The 20,031-nt window shown below is 36.5% G+C and overlaps 1 protein-coding gene and 1 long non-coding RNA gene across 2 annotated transcripts; one reads left to right on the plus strand and one right to left on the minus strand.

Moving 5' to 3' along the window:
- Positions 1 to 2,371: 2,371 nt before the first annotated feature.
- LOC126628019 (wall-associated receptor kinase-like 20) lies at positions 2,372 to 4,518 on the minus strand. The gene is made up of 2 exons (XM_050297600.1): positions 3,426 to 4,518; positions 2,372 to 2,667 (listed from the first exon to the last, which is right to left on the minus strand). The coding sequence occupies exons 1-2, from the start codon at positions 4,453 to 4,455 to the stop codon at positions 2,621 to 2,623; spliced, it is 1,077 nt and encodes a 358-aa protein (XP_050153557.1). The 5' UTR covers positions 4,456 to 4,518; the 3' UTR covers positions 2,372 to 2,620.
- Positions 4,519 to 9,350: 4,832 nt separating this feature from the next.
- On the plus strand, positions 9,351 to 11,573 carry LOC126628030 (uncharacterized). The gene is made up of 2 exons (XR_007625212.1): positions 9,351 to 9,560; positions 10,740 to 11,573. It is a non-coding gene; the product is annotated as an uncharacterized LOC126628030 (long non-coding RNA).
- Positions 11,574 to 20,031: the final 8,458 nt, after the last annotated feature.

The following is a 20,031-nucleotide window of genomic DNA, read 5'->3' on the forward strand; positions in this document are numbered from 1 at the left end:
CCACAGTGATGGATGGGTTAGAACCTCGCTTTGGTTCCCTTATCTACATTTAATCTAACCAATATATTGTTTGACAAAAAAAAAAATTGTTCATATTTAACTTTTAATTAAGGTGTTTTGACTAATAGCCACATTAGCATTTGTTTTGTTTATTTAAATTACGTGTCATTATTGTATTTTTTTAAACTAAAATTCGAATTATTGATTCCCGAATAAGTCTTATTAAGTGTTTCATTTACGTGGCCTTTTTTCTATGGGAACATTTTTTCTTGTTGATAGTGCTTCTAAATTAATCTTCACGTTTGAAATTTGTGATCTCTTATGTTTAAAATTTGACATATACGGAGCTATAATTTGGATTTGATCTCAGTATTCTTCTTGATAGCCTCCTCTCCTTTGTGGGGTAGTTTTATGCATACTGATGATATCACAGGTCCTTAGATCCAAAGTTCGAATTTGTGGAGCAAAAAATAATCAAGAAAAATATGGAGGCGACACGTGGATTCTAGGGTGAAAATGAAAAAATTACACCAAAACTTCTACACGTGAGCAGCGGACAATCATCCCTCAATCAAGTCAAAAGTGCCCAAAATAGGTATTTATTCAAAACCTATTTCATCCATCCTCATCAAATCTTCTCCACAAGGTAACCCCCAAAACATTCCTTTCAAATTATATTAATTAGCTACTTAATTGATTTATTACCTAATTAATCTATTAATTGGCTAATTAACTACAAATTACACCCAAAAGTGCCACAAAGGCCCGATCACCATCTCTCCAAAGGGGGCCGGCCATGCCCTATATATACTACCCTATTTTCTCTAAAAACCTAAGTTCTACACTCTTACAAAATTCTCCAAATTCTCTAAACACTTTTTCCTCAAAATTCTAACTTTGGCATCAGAGGTTCTTAGGCCAAAACCCCTCCATTCATCGTGGGCGCGTGAGGCTCTTGGCCTTGACCTAAGGTATTATTTATTTTGTAGGTGCAATTTTGTCCAAGATCAAGGAGAAAGAAATTTGCATCCATAGAATTCATTCTAACTAATTTATGAAAATGGTTAATTGTGACTACAAAATTAATTGGCAATATGGAGAGTAGCTTCACTTACTTATAAGTCCACGCAAGGGATTTAATCTCACCACGCTCCCTCACGTGTGACGAATTTTTAAGCCTAACACATGGACAACATAAACAGGGTGACGCGAAGCACATGTGGGTGTTGAGCTTGACATATGGGAAAACCTGCTCTGATACCATGAGGGAAGTTGGGGTTCCACATAAAACCAATTGGCAATATGGGTTGGGATTCCATCATAAAAGCAATTGCCAATATTTTGGGGGTAACCCAACTTACTTATAAGCCCGTTAAGGTCTATCCTCCCATCAATGTGAGATTCAATCTCAACAAACCTCTTCACTTGTGGCGAATTTTCAAGCCTAACATGTGAACAACATGAACGGGATGACGTAGAGCACGTGTGCCCTTTGGGCTTGACACATGAGACAACCTGCTTGAATACCTTAAAAAAAGTTGAGATTCCACTACAAAATCAGTTGACAATTTGGATGATAACCCAGCATATTTATAAGACCATGCAAGTTCCCTACTACCAGTACTGTGGAATTCAGATGCGTAAGGTTTCTCCCACAACCCAACTTTCAAGTGGAGCACCGCATTTCCTATGTAGTACATATATGCGCAGAAGATGCCTACTGATATGTTGCTCACATTTATTCCTGCTCTTTTTCCATTTGACAATGAATAATACTTGGCTCTATCCTTATTCCTTTGAAATAGCTATTTCCATTCACCTGTTAATTACAACTTGACACTTTTACAAAAACTTTTCGTTTTGTATTGTTGATAAATTATTTCTCCATATATATATATGTCAAAGTTGGATTGGATGAAGGAAGATTGAGCACAATTAAGATTGAATGGTGGGTGATCATAGTTTTTTTTGAACCATGAGGTCTAAGAGAACGGGATTGTCAAGAGAGGCCAGTACTCTTTTGTCAATTTTATTGTTTTTATAGGAAACTGGCTAAAAATATTAGAAATCAATTTTCAGTTGTTTAATAGATCAAATTAACCATTCATAGAGGAACCTACATGTCCCTCCACTTATGATTAACGTATCTTCACTATACGAACTTCATAATCGGAACCGTTTATACTTTTCATAATCATCTAAAGATCATATCTGCAAAAACTCATTTAGCCATCCATGCGTGCCAAACCAATCGACTGTTTTGGTAGCAAGTATCTTCTTCATGATGAATCATCAATTTCTTTAATATATATGAATGACTACACGATCTCTAAATTAAATATTTTTTGCATATATGATCTTTAGATAATGATAAAGAGATTAAAAGTTTCGATTATAAATTTCATACTGTGAAAATACGGTAATTATAATTGGAGACAAATAGGTTCCCAATATTGGGAGAACACAAAACATTATCCTAGTAAAAAAACTAATCGTTTTAACAATTGAGATTTTAAAAAAGGTAATCTTTTCCAAACAAATCAAATCTCAACTTCGGTAAGAAAGCTTAAGTTTTTTTCTAAATCTTATTACAACTTACATAGATCCCTCTCTCTCTCTCTCAAGCCATTATCATCAGGCCAGCCATGAGCGCAGACCATATTTTCCCTGCAAATTTGAAGAGATGACGACTGAATCAGCTATAGGTTTTTTTTTTTTTTTTTTTTTTAAATACAAACGATATTTTTACTATAAAATATGTTACAAAGAGGAGAATAGTTTGAATTCTTTATGCAGTGTATTGAAGAGGAAGTCCCTAATGACTAGTGACAATAGCTAGATTTATTTTCCCATTTGAAATTTTTTGTAACTTCCATTGCTGCTTTTTATTTTTTTGAATAAATGATATTATCTACGCTAAGAGGATGTGGTCTAAGTCTCATCCTGGGCTAGCCATAATAATGTGGTTTAAATTCCCCTTCGACGAGAATCGAATTTAAAATCTCTTACTTACAAATAAAAAATGAATACTACTCGACGGTAGTTCAAAATGACAACTTTTATTGCGCCTTAACGCTTAAGTTCTCTCTCTTTTGCTTACGCAATAAAACCTGACTTTATTCCCCGAACACACCCATCAGTTGCAAACATTCAAGGTTTCGCAAAACTGGAATACACACTTTCCAGTGAAGCTCAAAGGCATCGGGTGCGCACTTTACGCACCATGAAACCAGACTTTATGACGACAAATTAGCATCAACATTTAAAAACAATTACCACAGTTATTTTAAATGTTTTAGGTGGAGTCTAGCTCTTGCCTAATCTCTATGATTTGGATCAAATTTTCTTCCTTAAGGCTGTAATCATTTTCATTATATATCATCGATTTACTTAAAAAAAAAAAAAAACATTGAAGAACAACTTACAATTAGCAACTGGAAAATCATCAGATGCGCCGGAGCCCCAAAGGGGCTTCGAGTCTGGAGTGTAATTATTAAGGCAATCGGAGGAGGTGTTGTAGCCATTCTTACACACACAAAGGAACTGATCATGATCATCAACCCTGTACCCACAAACCCCATCGCTCATCTCACAGCTCTTGCACTTTGTATCGACAATGCCACTGTCCAAACCACCGTGACTGTACTTCAACGCCACCCCATACTCCCACTGCACGGGGTCCGTCGGGTAGTCTCCGAGCGACACAACGGATGTAAATGTGCATCTTAACCCGTGGAGGTCCAACTCACCCTTAGCATCAAGATTCCCAGGTGAATACACGCAGCACGTGTTTGTGGGAGGGAACAAGGGGAGGCCAAGACCAACCACGGATGGACATGTGTAGATAGAAGCACAGAGTTGAGAGTAGCAGGGATCACAGACGGGCATGCCGGAGGGTTTGAGGGTGAGGGAAGAGGTGGGGGGCTGGCATGACAGGAGGATTAAGGTTGATGGGCCGAGCTGAAATGGGGAGGCCCAGTCAAGGCCGAAGTTGGAGAGGGAGGGTTGCATGGAGGTGCAGTTGAACATGGAGGGTGGGGTTAGGGTTATGGTTTGGGTGGAGTAGGAAATTGAAGTGATAGGGTATAAGCCAGTGTGGGTGGTGAGGAGGAGGAGCTGCTGATTATTGGTAAATGTACAGGTTATGTAGGATTGGAAAATTGGGGAGCCACAACCAGGGCCTGTGCCAAAAGGGTATTTGAGTTGCAGGGAGCCACATGTAGGGTTGCATGCAGGAGAGTCTGCGGCGGCGGCTGTGGCAAGGTTGAGGAGGATGAATACTGAAAGAGCTGGTACTACAACCATTAGAGCTTTCTCTTGGCTTCTCTCTCTCTCCTCTTTCTCTGTCTTGTGATCGATGGTGTTATGATCTTTTCCAAAGAGGAGCGAGAGCAGTAGGCTTGTGTTTAATGGGCATAGGAGGAGGACTACAGGTGTAAGAAAGCAGTGGACCATCACATAAATTACAACTTACTCCAAATGTAATTTAAGGATTTTTTTATTAGGTGGATTGGGGAGGAGTACTTACGTGAAACATGTTCGCCACCATGTGGCGTCCTCTATTCCTAAGCCTTATATGTGTAGTAAGCCCTGTTGGCAAGCTGCCGTCATCTTCCACCCAGACAAAAAACGTGAACGTCTATGGCATCCCCTATCCCTAATTCCTATATATGTGCAAGTTTTTCTTCATAGAATAATGTATTATTGGATGGAGAGGTGACACGGTGGTGGATCCATTGCATATAAGCTGCTCTCATTAGAGAAGGAATTCGAACTTTCCACCTATTTTGAAATTAAAAATTAAATGAAAGTATTAAGTTAGTTGGAGGATCCATATACAACTAAAGCTATCTCCTATGTAGATAGCTATAGGGCCATATGCCAAATTTTAGTCCGAAATGCTCCAAAACCCAACTCCAATGGAGAGTTGGGCAAAAAAAAGGGGACCCAGCAGGCCATTTTTCAACCCTTTGGCCATTGGGCTGGGCATTGTTAGCCAGCCAACCAACCTATTTGAGGGGCTCAATTTGTCAACAGCCAACGGACACATAACGTTTGGCATCTTTTTTTCTGCATCTTTGATTCACAATTGTTCTGTTCTTTAGGTTGTGTCTCCCTCTTCCTCTGCCTTTGCAGTGGTTGTTTTTTTTGCACCTTTTTCTTTGCACGTCATGTAGCCGTTGGATTTTTTATTTTTTATTTTCACGATGAAATTTGAAAAAAAAAATTAAAATTTTTTTTTTCTATAAATACCTAAGCCATTTCTGTGCCATTTCTCACATATTTTTCCCCCTTCTATACTATCTTACCTCATTTTATTTTAATTCTTGAAACTTAAACAACGTTTAACAAATAACAACACAATCTCCACCCTAGTACTACTTCGGGGAGTTATTGAAACTTAAATAACATGAAACTTAAACAACATTTAACAAATAATAGGGAGCCTGTGGGATATGTGCTTCCAAAAAGAGGAATCCGGCAAGGGGATCTTCTATCACCGTTTTTGTTTGTCATATGTGCGGAAGGCGTATTAGTTTTTGTTTGATATGTGGGAAGGCAAGGAAGAATCAGAGGGGTTAAGGTTTGTAAAGAGTGCGCCGAGTATACACCACCTACTTTTTGCGGATGACAGTTTTATTTTTGCTCGTGGCACACTTCAGGAGTGTTCTCAAGTAAAACTTCTACTTAAAACATACGAAGAAGCTTCAGGTCAAGGTATTAATTTGTTGAAAAGATGTGTCGCATTTAGTGGTAATCTCACGGAATACGACGGTCAACTACTAGCAGATTACTTGGGGATGGCTAGGGTCAGTTATCACGACCGCTCTCTGGGACTACCTGTTTTTGTGGGAAAGGCAAAGAAACAAGCTTTTGCTTACATTAAAGAAAAGTTGTGGAAGAGGCTTAATGGGTGGAGAGGAAGCCCATTTAGTAATGCGGGAAAATAAATTTTGATTAAAACCGTTGTTCAAGCTGTTCCTCTTTATACGATGCAGACTTTCTTGCTACCAAAATCCCTTTGTGAAGAATTAAATCAAATTGTTGCCCAGTTCTGGTGGGAGCGTGAACAAGGTAGGCAAAGAATTCATTGGCTTCGGTGGAAAAAATTTAAACCCAAGTGTGAAGGTGGTTTGGGATTTAAAGATCTCCAAGATTTTAATCTTGCCTTGTTAACAAAACAAGGGTGGCAGATCTTGCATCAACCTTCGTTGCTTGTAGCATGGTTATTCAAAGAAAAATACTTTCCAAAGACGGACTTCCTCTCAGCCAGGTAAAACCGAACGCCTCCTAATGTTGTCGTAGTATAGCGGCTGCCCGTAATGTTGTCCGTATGGGGATGCGATGGAGGGTCAGAGGTGGATCCAAAATTAATATTTGGGGTGATAATTGGCTGCCAAGGCAGAGTTCCTTCAAAGTCCTTAGTCATATACCGTTGGGGATGGCTCACGATTCAAAGGTTAGTATGTCGACTATGGAGTCTGGCCCGTTAGCTTGGAATATGGCACACATTAATCGATTGTTTTGTGAGGAGGAGGCCTCTTGGATCAAAGGGATTCCTCTTAGTTTGGGAAGGACCGAAGACGTTCTAATTTGGAATGCGGAGAAAAATGGGAATTTCACAACGAGGAGTAGGGGTGGATATGGTTTCATTCGGTTTTTTCCCAAAATTGAAACTGAACCAAAATTTTGGTTCAGTTCTGTTCGGTTTGATTTTCTTTTGGTTTTTTGGGTTCTGTTTTTTTTCATTTTGGTTTTGTTCAGTTCGATTTCGGTTTTTATTCAATTTTATAAAACTTGACCTTTTTTTAATATGAAATTTAGAAAAGAAACTTGCATTTGTACTAATAATAAGAAAATGAGAAAAGTGGGAAGATAGTTGTACATATACAAAATTATATAAACCAATCTTATTTCTATAAACAACCTCAATTGCAAAGAAAAATGATCAATGTATCCATTCTAAAAGCAAACAAATAGAGAAGCTCTTTCAAGTTCTAAAGCCTTCCAAAACTTTCTTCCATAACCAATGACATATCCTCTCTAATTGAACCAAGTATGCTCCTTAAAAAATCCCTAGTTAGTTTCAAACTTGGCAACAAAGTTTTACAAAAGAAACATAATGGGCATACATTCATAGAGTGTAAAGGGATTTGGTTTGATTCCGTTCGGTTCGGTTTATGAATTTCTAAAACTGAAACCGAACCAACAAAGTTCGGTTCGGTTCGGTTTTTCCTTTTTCAGTTCAATTTTTTTCGGTTTTCGGTTTTTTGGTTTCGGTTATGTGTTTGGTCTGGCTTGAGCTTGTGGCGAGGTAAATGGGAATGAGGCTAGTGGATCCATGTTGATTGGGGATGTGAAATTCCTTTGGAAAGCGATATGGAGGGCCAATGTGCCAGGGAAGGTTAAAATTTGCTTCTGGAGATGTTGCTTGAATGTTCTACCAACAAGAGATAACCTTAGGAAGAAAAAAATGGCTTTGGCGCCAACTTGTTTGTTTTATGATGCGGACATTGAAACGATCAACCACCTATTAAGGGATTGTCCTCAAGCAGTGGCGGTGTGGTTCTCTAGTCCTCTGGGTATACGTAGCAAATGGGATAGTCGACAACCATTGATAGATTAGGTTGCTGCGCTTTCACAGACTCTTTCTAGGGAGAGTTTCGACTTAGCTATGACGATTATTTGGGGTATTTGGACAGAGTGTAATAATCTATTGTGGAAAGGTAAAGCTTTGAATTCGTTGGAATTACACTGCAAGTTGCAAACTTGGTTGACTGAATTTCACAAATGGATCGACAAAGCAAAAACTACAAGGGCTGCTACGGTGCAGCCATGGCATGCTTGGGTGAAGTGCAACTTTGATGCGGCCTGGGATGAAGGTATGGAGACCGGAGGTATTGAGGATCGTATAACGGAATGATAGGGGCGAGTTTTTGGCTGCCTTATCCACTAAGGTGACTGGTATTGTCTCCCCGCTGCTGGGAGAAATTTTGGCAGCAAGGGAAGCTGCTGTTTTTGCACAGTAGCAGCCGTTCCCACTGTTGGAACTTGAAGGTGATGCTCTTTTGGTCATTAATGCTCTTTCTCACAAGGGTGGGAAGGACTCTTCACCATTCGGTCATATTCTTGATGACACAAGAAGGATCTTGGATAATCAAGCGCAATGGTTGGCTATGTTGGGTTTAAAACAACACTCTCTAGTGACTTGGTTTGAGGAATCTTCCGATGTAATCTTAAACCTTCTCGTTGAGGATAGTAATTAATTGTAAGTTCTTTTTGACACACCCCGACCTAAATCAAGGCATGCTGGCCGTCACGGGAGGGTGACGTAGCCATGTGCGCAGTGCGGAAGTGATAATGATATAAAAATACGAGTAAATAAAAACCAAGCTAACTAATTTACACTAAACGAAAAATATACGTGCTAGAGACGAGATTTAAGTGTGATTACACATAATCAGAGCATAGGTAACCTAAGTGCAGTCTAGCAGGACCAATACTAATTCTACAATACCAGAGAGATGGTCCTACATTAAATACCGTCTGTCAGAACCGCCGCAGTCTCCTCGCAAGCCACCAACAAGAAAATTTCTACCTAGAACTTGGAGGGGCTGATAGGAGCATATTTATGCGACTGAGTTAGCTTGTTCTCATGCATTTATGTTGTTATTTCTTAGTTAATTATGTATTTTAAGCTATTTTCGTGTGTTTGTAGGTCCAAAGGGTTAATGTGGCAAAGAAGTGCATTTTGGAGCATTTTTGGGCATGGAATAGATAGCTTATGCTTGGAGCAAAAGGAATTGACGAAATTTAAAGTTTGTGCATCATCCTCTCCTTATAAATAACCATTTTAGCATACTCATTTCACCCAACACATTCACCTACCACTACATACACTCATTTCACCCAACACATCCACTCATTACAACTACCCAACACATTCACCTACCACTCATGTCACCCAACACATTCACCTACCACTACATCCACTCATTTCACCCAACATATCCACTCATTACAACCACCCAACACATTCACCTACCATTCACCTACCACTACATACACTCATTTCACCCAACACATCCACTCATTACAACTACCCAACACATTCACCTACCACTCATTTCACCAAACACATTCACCTACCACTACATCCACTCATTTCACCCAACACATCCACTCATTACAACCACCCAACACATTCACCTACCACTACATCCACTCATTTCAACCACCCAACACATTCACCTACCACTACATCCATTCATTACCACCACCCACTACATCCTCTTCCTAGCCTATAAATACATCCATCCACCCTTCACCATAAGAGACATAGATCAATCCAAAACATACACACACATCATCTACACAATTCTCCACTCTTTGCCGCATTCAATACAACCTTCATCCAAAAACATCCATTTATCTTCACATCTATTCCTCCATACAAACAAACCTTCAAACACTCACCAACACCTTGTGCCGTAGCAAAGGAAGGGAAGGAAAGTGCTTGGACGTGCTTGCTGTCCAACTTGGATCGTTGGAGCGTTTAGGTGTTTTCTTTCTTTTGTTTCCAATGTTTAAATTCATTTTTTTTTGTTTTGTTGTAAATATGAGTGGCTAAACCCCTCTTGGCTAGGGGTGATTTCAAAGCCATGATTATGTGTGTAATATGATTTGATAAATTCCAGTTATGAACTCTTGAATCGTAAATGCAATTGGCTTAACTATTTGTTTGATAACTTATTTGTATTTGTTGATTAAGGGTCAACACGTAATTGGCATGCATAAATCCGATGCTAGAATATAAGAAAGTTTCACATAATCGTTACAAACTTATATTCATAAGTAGTGGAGGTTGCTTATAAACAATCGCGTTAAGTTTAATTCCTAGCATGAGTGACATGATGTCATAGTTGCAAGTGCTTTGTCAATGCTTATGATTTTCATTAAACGTAATGATCTTTGATTGTATCTCTATTATGATGTCATGTAGAGAACTTTTGAAGAATGTTTTGGGTTGTCGAATGATGTCATCCAATCCAATAATACATGGAAAATCTAAAGGTTAACTAGTGATGTCACGGTTAATTTGGGACGTTGTCGTTTATAATTCAATGAAGTAGTAACTGGAAATCGAGTTGTTTGCATACATGTCATGTGTGGAGAAAAAGCCTCTAGCTATCTCATCCATCATCTTATTTCTCAAATTTGTTTTACAATCTGTCTAGTTTTTCATACTTGTTTGATTGTTTCAACTTCATCCAAATCAAAACCCCCCCCTTTTAGTTTCTTGTTTCAAAGTGTTTCAAATCTGTTTTAGTTTGTGTTTTTAAGTGTTTTGATTCAAGTAAAAGTCAATTTTCGTCCAAAGTCATTCCTAGTGTATAGTTTAAGTTTATTTGGTTGTTTTAAGTTGTTTTGAGTATTTTAAGTTTGCTTTGAGTCTTGTGAGTCTTGTTAAGTGTTTTTAAGTTTAGTTTTATGTTTTTGAGTCAGTTTAGAGGTTATTAGCAAGCCCTCCTAATCCTCGGTCCAGAACGATCCCTACTTGTACTTATACTACAATTGTCAAAAGATGGTTAAATTTGTGTGTTAAGTTAACTTTCGCATCAAGTTTTTGGCGCCGTTGCCGGGGATTAGCAACTTTGCTAATCCCTTGTTATTTCTTTTTGTTTATTTTCATGTGTTTTTGTTCCTAGTTGATGACTTTACTTGTTTTCTTGTTTTAGGTGGTTTATGACTCGAAGTTCTCAACCTGTTCATAAGCACATCCTTGACTTTTACGACGATTTTGAATGAACTTTGAGATGAGCAAGGAATCAACAAGAACCCCAACCATCTCAACCGGCTCAGATTTTTGAAGAAGTACAAGACATGGCAGCGGACAATCGAACAATCAAGGAGCTTTCTACTTTAGGATTGGACAATGCCGCACCACTTTGCGTTCAATACCCCGTGGCTTCCCAAGGAAAGACCGATGAGTTCGAATTAAAGTCCAGTTTATTGCACCATATTCCTAAGTTCCATGGGTTGTCCATGGAAGATCCTAATAAACATTTGAAGGAGTTCGAGGTTGTTTGTTCGAGCATGACCCCTGTGAATGTTGATGGGAGCATTCTGAAAATGAAATAAGTAAATCAGGTGAAGTAAATCAATGAAAAGTAATATGTCAACTCGATCCACCTACGGTGGCCTGTCCGGCTGAATCTATAACTCATCAAATATGCATGCACACGAGTCGGAACCACCTAAAGTGGTCTGTACGACATGACTGGGTGTAAATAAATACACTAAAGTGCTAAGATCATGTGAAGATTGTGCGAATAATCACGGGTCCCCTATGAGTCGGAGCCACTTAAAGATGTCTGTATGACACGATTGTGCACCAAACTTGGATCCAAGGTGAGCGTGCAGTGCAGGAGGTGAACATCACATGAAGGACTATGCCCTGGCCATAGGCGAGAGCATTAATACCGGGGTGCAGGTTTAGGAGCTCTAAATGTTTCAATGTAATCATAATCATGTAACTCACATCCACAATCTATAAACTCACCTGGAACTTACCTGAGCGTCTGTAGCACCAACAATAATATATGCGACTACTAAATGCATATTCTAAATATAAAACATTTGGCATGGCATTCGAAACATAAAACCATTTAGATAAGTTTTCCAGGAAAAATACCAAGCATGTATATATATTGAAAACCAAAAGCCCATTCACTGGTATGTGGTAGGGTCGTAACCCCCGAGCCTTGTCTGACTGCGCTCGTCCTCAGGAAACGTTTCACCTATATGTGAAACAACTATTTTAACGTTATTTTAAGCACATAACCAAAACTATGTAATAACTTCTCATACGTTACTCAATTGGGGTATTTGAATATACCATCGTGGCATATTCAACCCCACGAACATCCCCATATTTTTAGAAAAAATTTCTAAGTTCCCACGCGCCCTCACGCGCCGGCAAAGGCACAACCACATGCGTCACCCACGCGCAGGCACGTGCCTGGCACACTGACGCATTCCCTAACAGTGTTAGGGAATATTTCGTTAAATAACAGTATATTCCGTCTAAAAACTAGTGGTGTTACTTGACGCCGTTATCATATTCCGTCAAAATTGACGGAATATTCTCCTTCTCCCTTGTTGGTTCGTTGGAGTCCGATGCCGGCCACCGCTGCATTCGCCGGAAACTAGAAAACTGAAAAACTTCAATATCTCTTCCAGTTCAACACCAAAATTCATGACATTTGTACCAAAATGAATCTCTCAACTAGGAGAACATGATCTTACCACTTTGGAGTCCTAAAACCAATGGAAATTTGTCGGAAAATTTTTGTGAAAACTGGCTAAGTCTGCAACTCCATGAACTCTAGTGTCCCGACGTCCAAAACCTTCCAAAATTCCTTTACAAGCTTCGTGAAGTAGATTTAAGGCCTCCTAGAACTTTAAAACTCCACGAAACACTCGCAATCACCATGGAGCAATTTGCACCCCTTGCCGGAGCTCAGGTATCTCGAGTTTCCAAGGTCCTTCCTCCAAACTAAAGGTATAATTCGACTCCTAAGCTTGCAAGGAACTCAAAAATAACATCTACTAGTTCGATCTGCAACAATTTGAAAGGATTTGTGGCTGGTCTTAGGTGTACAGAAAGAGAGAGTTCGAGAACGAGAGAGAGTGCACGGGAAGGTAAACATGTGTGAAGGTGTGTGTGTTTTGATTCGGATTGGGCACCCATATACAATCCTTAAACTCCAATTGGGCCCCCAATTATAGGCTAAGAATCATCCAAAACAACCCCAAATTTCAATTGGGTCCAAAGAAGTAGGAAATAATGCAATTTGTCCATCTTCTAAGTCCATATATACATTCACAACCCAACGCTCGAGGGTAAAATCGACATTTCCACGCCTTCGAGAATAAGATACATTAAAATTTGGGACGGGTCGTCACACTTTTCCTTTGACCGGGTGAAATTCCCTGCAAGGTTTTTATTGAGGCCCATTGTTTGCACCTTATCCTCAATGTTTGTTTGTACGTATTTCAATTTGAATAAATGAATATCATATTTTCTTCAAAAAAAAAAAATATATATATATATATATAATAACAACACAATCTCCATTCTAGTACTATTTCGGGGAGTTATTGAAACTTAAACAGCATGAAACTTGAACAATATTTAACAAATAACAACACAATCTCCACCGTAGTACTACTTCGGGAAGTTATTAAACTTAAACACAATCTCCATCCTATCTGAAAAAATATTTTGATTATACAAAGATAAGAAATCCGGAGGCTTATTCATTTAGCGACAAGTGACACTTAAAATATGTATAAATAACCTTATTTTACTATGATAATGTAATTCAATTAACTAATAAGTTAAATAACAAACTTAAAAATAATAAATTATCAAGCGGCTAAAACATAGCTCATTTAAGTTAGAATTGGTATATAAATACAACATAGTACTGTTTATTTAAAAATAATTTTTGCAGGCTATAATTCTGGACAAGACTATTCTAACATGGCCTAACAAGCTGCAGGTAAGTTGTTGGAGTTAACAATAGTTGAAGATATATTTCAATTAGGCCAGTTAGTCAAAAGTTACATTTTTCTTTAAAGTTGTTTAAAACCATGCCTACTATTACTACTACTACCATATGATGGAAATTATATATTATAATATTAATTTATAATATTTAATTTCTATATGAATGAAAAATAAGAGTCAAGTGTTACAGTTGGAGTTTAAATTCATGAGTTGCGTCTATTTGTTAGAACTTTAGGCAACAGTCACAATGTTTCAAAAGGGGTGGCTTGAGTTCTATATAAAATCAAACATCCCACATGTCTAAAAGAGAAGAAAAGAGAGGAGTTTTCTGCAATATCTTAGTAAAAATCCAAGTAGTGTCATGAGAGTACGGAATATATGAAGTTCGCCAGAGTCCGAAGATTGAAGTGCTTTGACTTCATATTATAAATTGTTGAATCCTGGGAGACGGACGCCTACTGAACTACAAGCACAAGAGTAGGGGCGAAATTCTGTCTTTAGGACATTGCATGCATTTATGCAAGCCTCAATCTCCAAGTTTGTTAGTTTTTCTAACTTTCTCTTTTGTTGTTTATATTAATCTCATACATAATTGATGTTGTGAATTTCTTTATGATTATTATTATTATTGTAATTCTTGCATTATTTTCATATTTTCTAATATTGCTCCAACAATCTAAAGACAAAATTTTTATTATTTGGAACAATTAGAAATATGATAGTATGCAATTTAATAGGTAGAGATGTAGCGTTAACCCTGTAGAGTTATTCTCATAAAATTGTGGTAATGATATTTACCTCTCTCACTTATGTCCGAGTAGGCCTGACAATTCCTGACACGACCCGATAACCCAACACGACACGAAATTAACAGGTGTTCGGGTCGACACGATAACGAAACGGGTCGTTATCGGGTAACCCGATAAGCACCTGTTAAGATAACGGGTTGGTTCGGGTATACACGTGGGTAACACGATACACGATAAGCAGAATATTAATTTAATAATTTTATAACCCTAAAAAAATACTATAATAATTATATATATTAATTTAACAATTTTATACCCCTAAAAACTATAATAATTATATATATATATATAATTATATATATATATATATTAAATTAACTATAATAATTATAATAATTATATATACTATAATAATTATACCCCCAAAATATTAATTATAATAGTTATATAAATATATATATATTAAATTTTAAATTAAATTTTATACCCCTAAAAACTATAATAATTATACATACAAAATAAATAGATTTAAATCTACTTAATAAATAAATATATATATATATATATATATAGACACACACACACACACCATTGAACTTCATGGCATACGAATTATACGAAACTAATTTCAACAATCCAACCGTCAAACTTGTTTGTATATGCTTCGAGATCACATCAGCAAAAAATTACAAAAAAAACAAACATTCACAGATCAAGTAACGAGACAAAACTTTTTGACGGTTATAAACGAAAAATCACGATTTAACGGTTATTTTAACTCCGATTTTGATGATTTTTTTACAGCTACACTCCTTGACCCTATATGAATACAATGAATGAATTCGATCTTCAATTTAAAATATTTACACTACTGGATACTACAAAATCTTATGTTATACTTAATGAAAATATGAATAAACTCTTAAGTTTTAGTGAATTTATTGTTTTGATGAGATACGCATTTTACGAAACTAGTTTCAACGATCCAACCGTCAAACTTGTTTGTATATGCTTCGAGATCGCATATGTCAAAAATTGCAAAAAACAAACATTCAGAGATCAAGTAACGGGACAAAACTTTTCGACGGTTATAAACGAAAAATCACGATTTAACAGTTATTTTAACTCCGATTTTGATGATTTTTTACATCTACACTCCTTGACCCTATATGAATACAATGAATGAATTCGATCTTCAATTTAAAATATTTACACTAGTGGATACCACAAAATCTTATGTTATACTTGATGAAAATATGAATAAACTCTTAAGTGTTAGTGAATCTATTGTTTTGATGGGATACGCATTCTACGAAACTAGTTTCAACGATCCAACCATCAAACATGTTTGTATATACTTCGAGATCGCATACGCCAAAAATTGCAAAAAACAAACATTCAGAGATAAAGTAACAGGACAAAATGTTTCGACGGTTATAAACGAAAAATCACGATTTAACGGTTATTTTAACTCCGATTTTGATAATTTTTTATAGCTACACTCCTTGACCCTATATGAATACAATAAATGAATTCGATCTTCAATTTAAAATATTTACACTAGTGGAGACCACAAAATCTTATGTTATACTTGATGAAAATATGAATAAACTCTTAAGTGTTAGTGAATCTATTGTTTTGATGGGATACGCATTCTACGAAACTAGTTTCAACGATCCAACCATCAAACATGTTTGTATATACTTCGAGATCGCATATGCCAAAAATTGCAAAAAACAAACATTCAGAGATAAAGTAACAGGACAAAATTTTTCGACGGTTATAAACAAAAAATCATGATTTAACAGTTATTTTAACTCCGATTTTGATAATTTTTTGCAGCTACACTCCTTGACCCTATATGAATACAATGAATGAATTCGATCTTCAATTTAAAATATTTACGCTAGTGGATATCACAAAATCTTATGTTATACTTAATGAAAATATTAATAAACTCTTAAGTGTTAGTGAATATATTGTTTTGATGAGATACGTATTTTGCCAAACTAGTTTCAACGATCCAACCGTCAAATTTGTTTGTATATGCTTCGAGATCGCATATGCCAAAAATTGCAAAAAACAAACATTCAGAGATCAAGTAATGGGACAAAACTTATCGACGGTTATAAACGAAAAATCACGATTTAACGGTTATTTTAACTCCGATTTTGATGATTTTTTACAGGCACACTCTGATCTTATATAAATACAATGAATGAATTCGATCTTCAATTTAAAATATTTACACTAGTGGATACTACAAAATCTTATGTTATACTTGATGAAAGTATGAATAAAATCTTTAAGTGTTAGTGAATCTATTGTTTTGATGGGATACGCATTCTACGAAACTAGTTTCAACGATCTAACCGTCAAACAAATTTTTATATACTTCGAGATTGCATATGGCAAAAATTGCAAAAAAAAATTCAGAGATCAAGTAACGAGACAAAACTTTTCGACGGTTATAAACGAAAAATCACGATTTAACGGTTATTTTAACTCCGATTTTGATGATTTTTTACAGCTACACTCCTTGACCCAATATGAATACAATGAATGAATTCGATCTTCAATTTAAAATATTTACACTAGTGGATACCACAAAATCTTATGTTATACTTAATGAAAGTAAGAATAAACTCTTAAGTGTTAGTGAATCTATTGTTTTGATGAGATACGCATTCTACGAAACTAGTTTCAACGATCTAACCGTCATACGTTTTTGTATATGCTTCGAGATCGCATACGCCAAAAATTGCAAAAAAAAAACATTTAAAGATTAAGTAACGGGACAAAACTTTTCGACGGTTATAAACTAAAAATCACAATTTAACGGTTATTTTAACTTCGATTTTGATGATTTTTTACAACTACACTCCTTGACCCTATATGAATACAATGAATGAATTCGATCTTCAATTTAAAATATTTACACTAGTGGATACCACAAAATCTTATGTTATACTTAATGAAAGTACGAATAAACACTCTTGTGGGTCACTTTCATTAAGCTTTGAGTTCCATTGGCAAGGTTTAAACTTTTGAGAAAGGCTTCACAACCTTGAAAACAAAAACGCTTTCATTTTGCATATCCTTGCACATTTAATATTTCTAATAGATTAGTAGTGTATGAATGTATTTTTTATGAGGCTCTTATTTTCGAGTGTAGATGTAGTACTTAAATGACAAATGTGTTTTAATGTTTTGAAGTAATATTTATGTGACAATGTGTGGTATGTGCAAATTTAAGAAAAAAAAAATATTTTTCTTAACGGGTCATAACGGGTCGAGTCACTTTACCCGTTGGGTAAAGTGACCCGACCTGTTAAGGACTCGTTAAGATAACAGGTGTGACACGACACGACACGACCCGTTAAGATAACAGGTGTTACACGAAAACGACACGAACACGACTGACACGACCCATTTGCCAGGCCTATGTCCAAGTAGACATGAAGTTGTGCATAGGGTTTTCTTGACTGTAATTTCCTAATGTCATTTGTTTTGTGTTTGATAATGTTAAGAATTTCACGATTATCTTCACTTTTCTTAAATGCATATGGCACAATTTATGTGGGAGTCAATGACTTTTGCACTACAGTATATAATATACTTGTGTTGGTTTTTGAATTGGGATGAATATTTCATTTGGAAATTTGATATAAACGGAAAAATTGTCTGTGCAAATGCATACTCTACACTAAGAGATAACACCCACCGAACTAATAAATAATACTGAGCCATTAGAATTATATATGCATGAGAGTCTGAGATATTTATTTGAGGCCAACTCGTACAAAAATTATTAACGGTTTCTTCCAATGGGTCTTATTGATCAAAGAGAAAAGTGCGTGTTACTGAATCGAGTAACAGCCATTAAAGGCGAAGTTTCTTCCATGTTCAAGTGGACTTGTGGGTCGATGAGGATAGCCTCAATACCTAACGAAGGAATTTCTCTTCAGAGAGACCTGTTTCTGAAATGGTACATTTTGGTTGTGGCTTATTGAGATGTATATGACCGTAATGACACATTTTTCTGTGCAGACGTATATAGCATATGTGCATATATGTATACTTCTTCACCATGATTATTCTCATTGAAATGAATCTACCATGCGTATGAGATTAAAAGAAAATTAATAAATCGATATTTTCTGCATTTGACTGAAAGAGTATGATGTTTCTGACCATTTACCACCTTGTTAAATTTTAAATTGTCATATGGGCTGATGCCCAGAGTGTTTCTTTCAGAGAAATTCAATTATTTCATGTGATAAGAGACTTGGGTATCTCTATAAGAAGGCATTTGGTGCTTTAGCCAATCAGTTTGACTGGTGTTGTTCGTGGTTAGGGGCTGATATGGCTTGATTCAAAAATTTGCTTTATCTACAAATTTGGAATAGTTACTATACCAGTTCGTCAAATGGGTTCCTTTTTAGGAATGAATTAATCTGAATTGATTCATTTAATCCACTATGATGTAGTTCTTTCTTCAAGAAAGAGAAGAAAGTCTCTCTTGTCGATGTATCTGTTGCAAAGTAGTATTGTACTCATGGTGGCAAGTTTAGAAACCTAAATTTTAGTATCAATCAAATGGATTGATTTGCATATGCCATTTGTTTCCAACCCATTTAGGATTAGGATGAGAATGGCATACATATAAATACTTGAATTTGTGCAAGGGTATTTGAGAAGCATATAGTGCTTGCATTTGTTCGCGCCGTTAATCATGAGAAAGATATACAACGCTAGTATAATCGTATGTGTATGAGGGCCTGGAGGTTTTAATGTATTTCCTTTTCCCCAAATTGTGTGTTTAGGGTTGTTGAAAAGATGTACTACTTGATATCATCTCATTTGAGATATTGGAAGATTAAGTCTTCAAATTATCTTGCAAAATAAGAGACATTGTCTAACTACATGTAGGTTGCAACTAGTCAGAGTTGCAACCTTATAGAAAGTATACATACAGTTGCATGCTGGCCAAAAGAAGTGCATTCAAGTTTGTCAACCAATGAGTTTGTTATATCATGGTCAGACATGGCAATAAAGATTTTGTGATAAGAAAAAAGAATAATCAGACCATAGAGCTTGAATCCATAAGAGCCAATTGCTGCTGATGGCAAGGGTCTTGAGAAAATACCATCATTTGTCACTTAGGAAGATGTCATAGCTAAGCTAAAAAATGAGCTACATAGGAGCTCGCAAGACTGGAAATATATTCTTGAGCCACCATATCCAACCAGTGTTTTCCACATGCCATATCCTAAAGGATACGAGACTCCTAACCTTGTTCTCTTTGACGGGAGGAAGGGTAGCTCTAAGGAACATATAAGTCGTTTCATTAACGCTTTATGTCTTCATGTCGGTGACTGCAACCTACGTCTTAGGGAGTTCTCGAAAAGCCTAACTGATCATGCCTATACTTGGTACACCACCCTCACACCAAGTTCCATCTAGACCTGTGAAGAACTGGCAGGCAAGTTCTGTAAAAAATACTTCCAGCAAGAGGAAGGGGTAACAACAACTCAGCTCAACAATACACGCCAAAAGCACAGGGAAAATCTGGTGACTTTTGTCAAACATTTACAAGACCTCGCCTTTGACTGCTATAACGAGAAGGATGAGGAAGTTCTTGTAGAGATTTGCTTTAGCAACATTGTAGCTGACTACATGGTGTACTTGGAGAACATCGGTATT

The sequence above is a fragment of the Malus sylvestris genome, chromosome 1, assembly GCF_916048215.2.
Source record: "Malus sylvestris chromosome 1, drMalSylv7.2, whole genome shotgun sequence".
Lineage (NCBI taxonomy): Eukaryota > Viridiplantae > Streptophyta > Magnoliopsida > Rosales > Rosaceae > Malus > Malus sylvestris.

Bases quoted from the DNA above. Each gene is read 5' to 3' on its own strand.
- LOC126628019 (XM_050297600.1), bottom strand. From the start codon at position 4,455: ATGGTCCACTGCTTTCTTACACCTGTAGTCCTCCTCCTATGCCCATTA. The intron at 2,668-3,425 runs GTAAGTTGTTCT...TCAAATTTGCAG, and splicing joins TGATTTTCCAGTTGCTAATT to GGAAAATATGGTCTGCGCTC.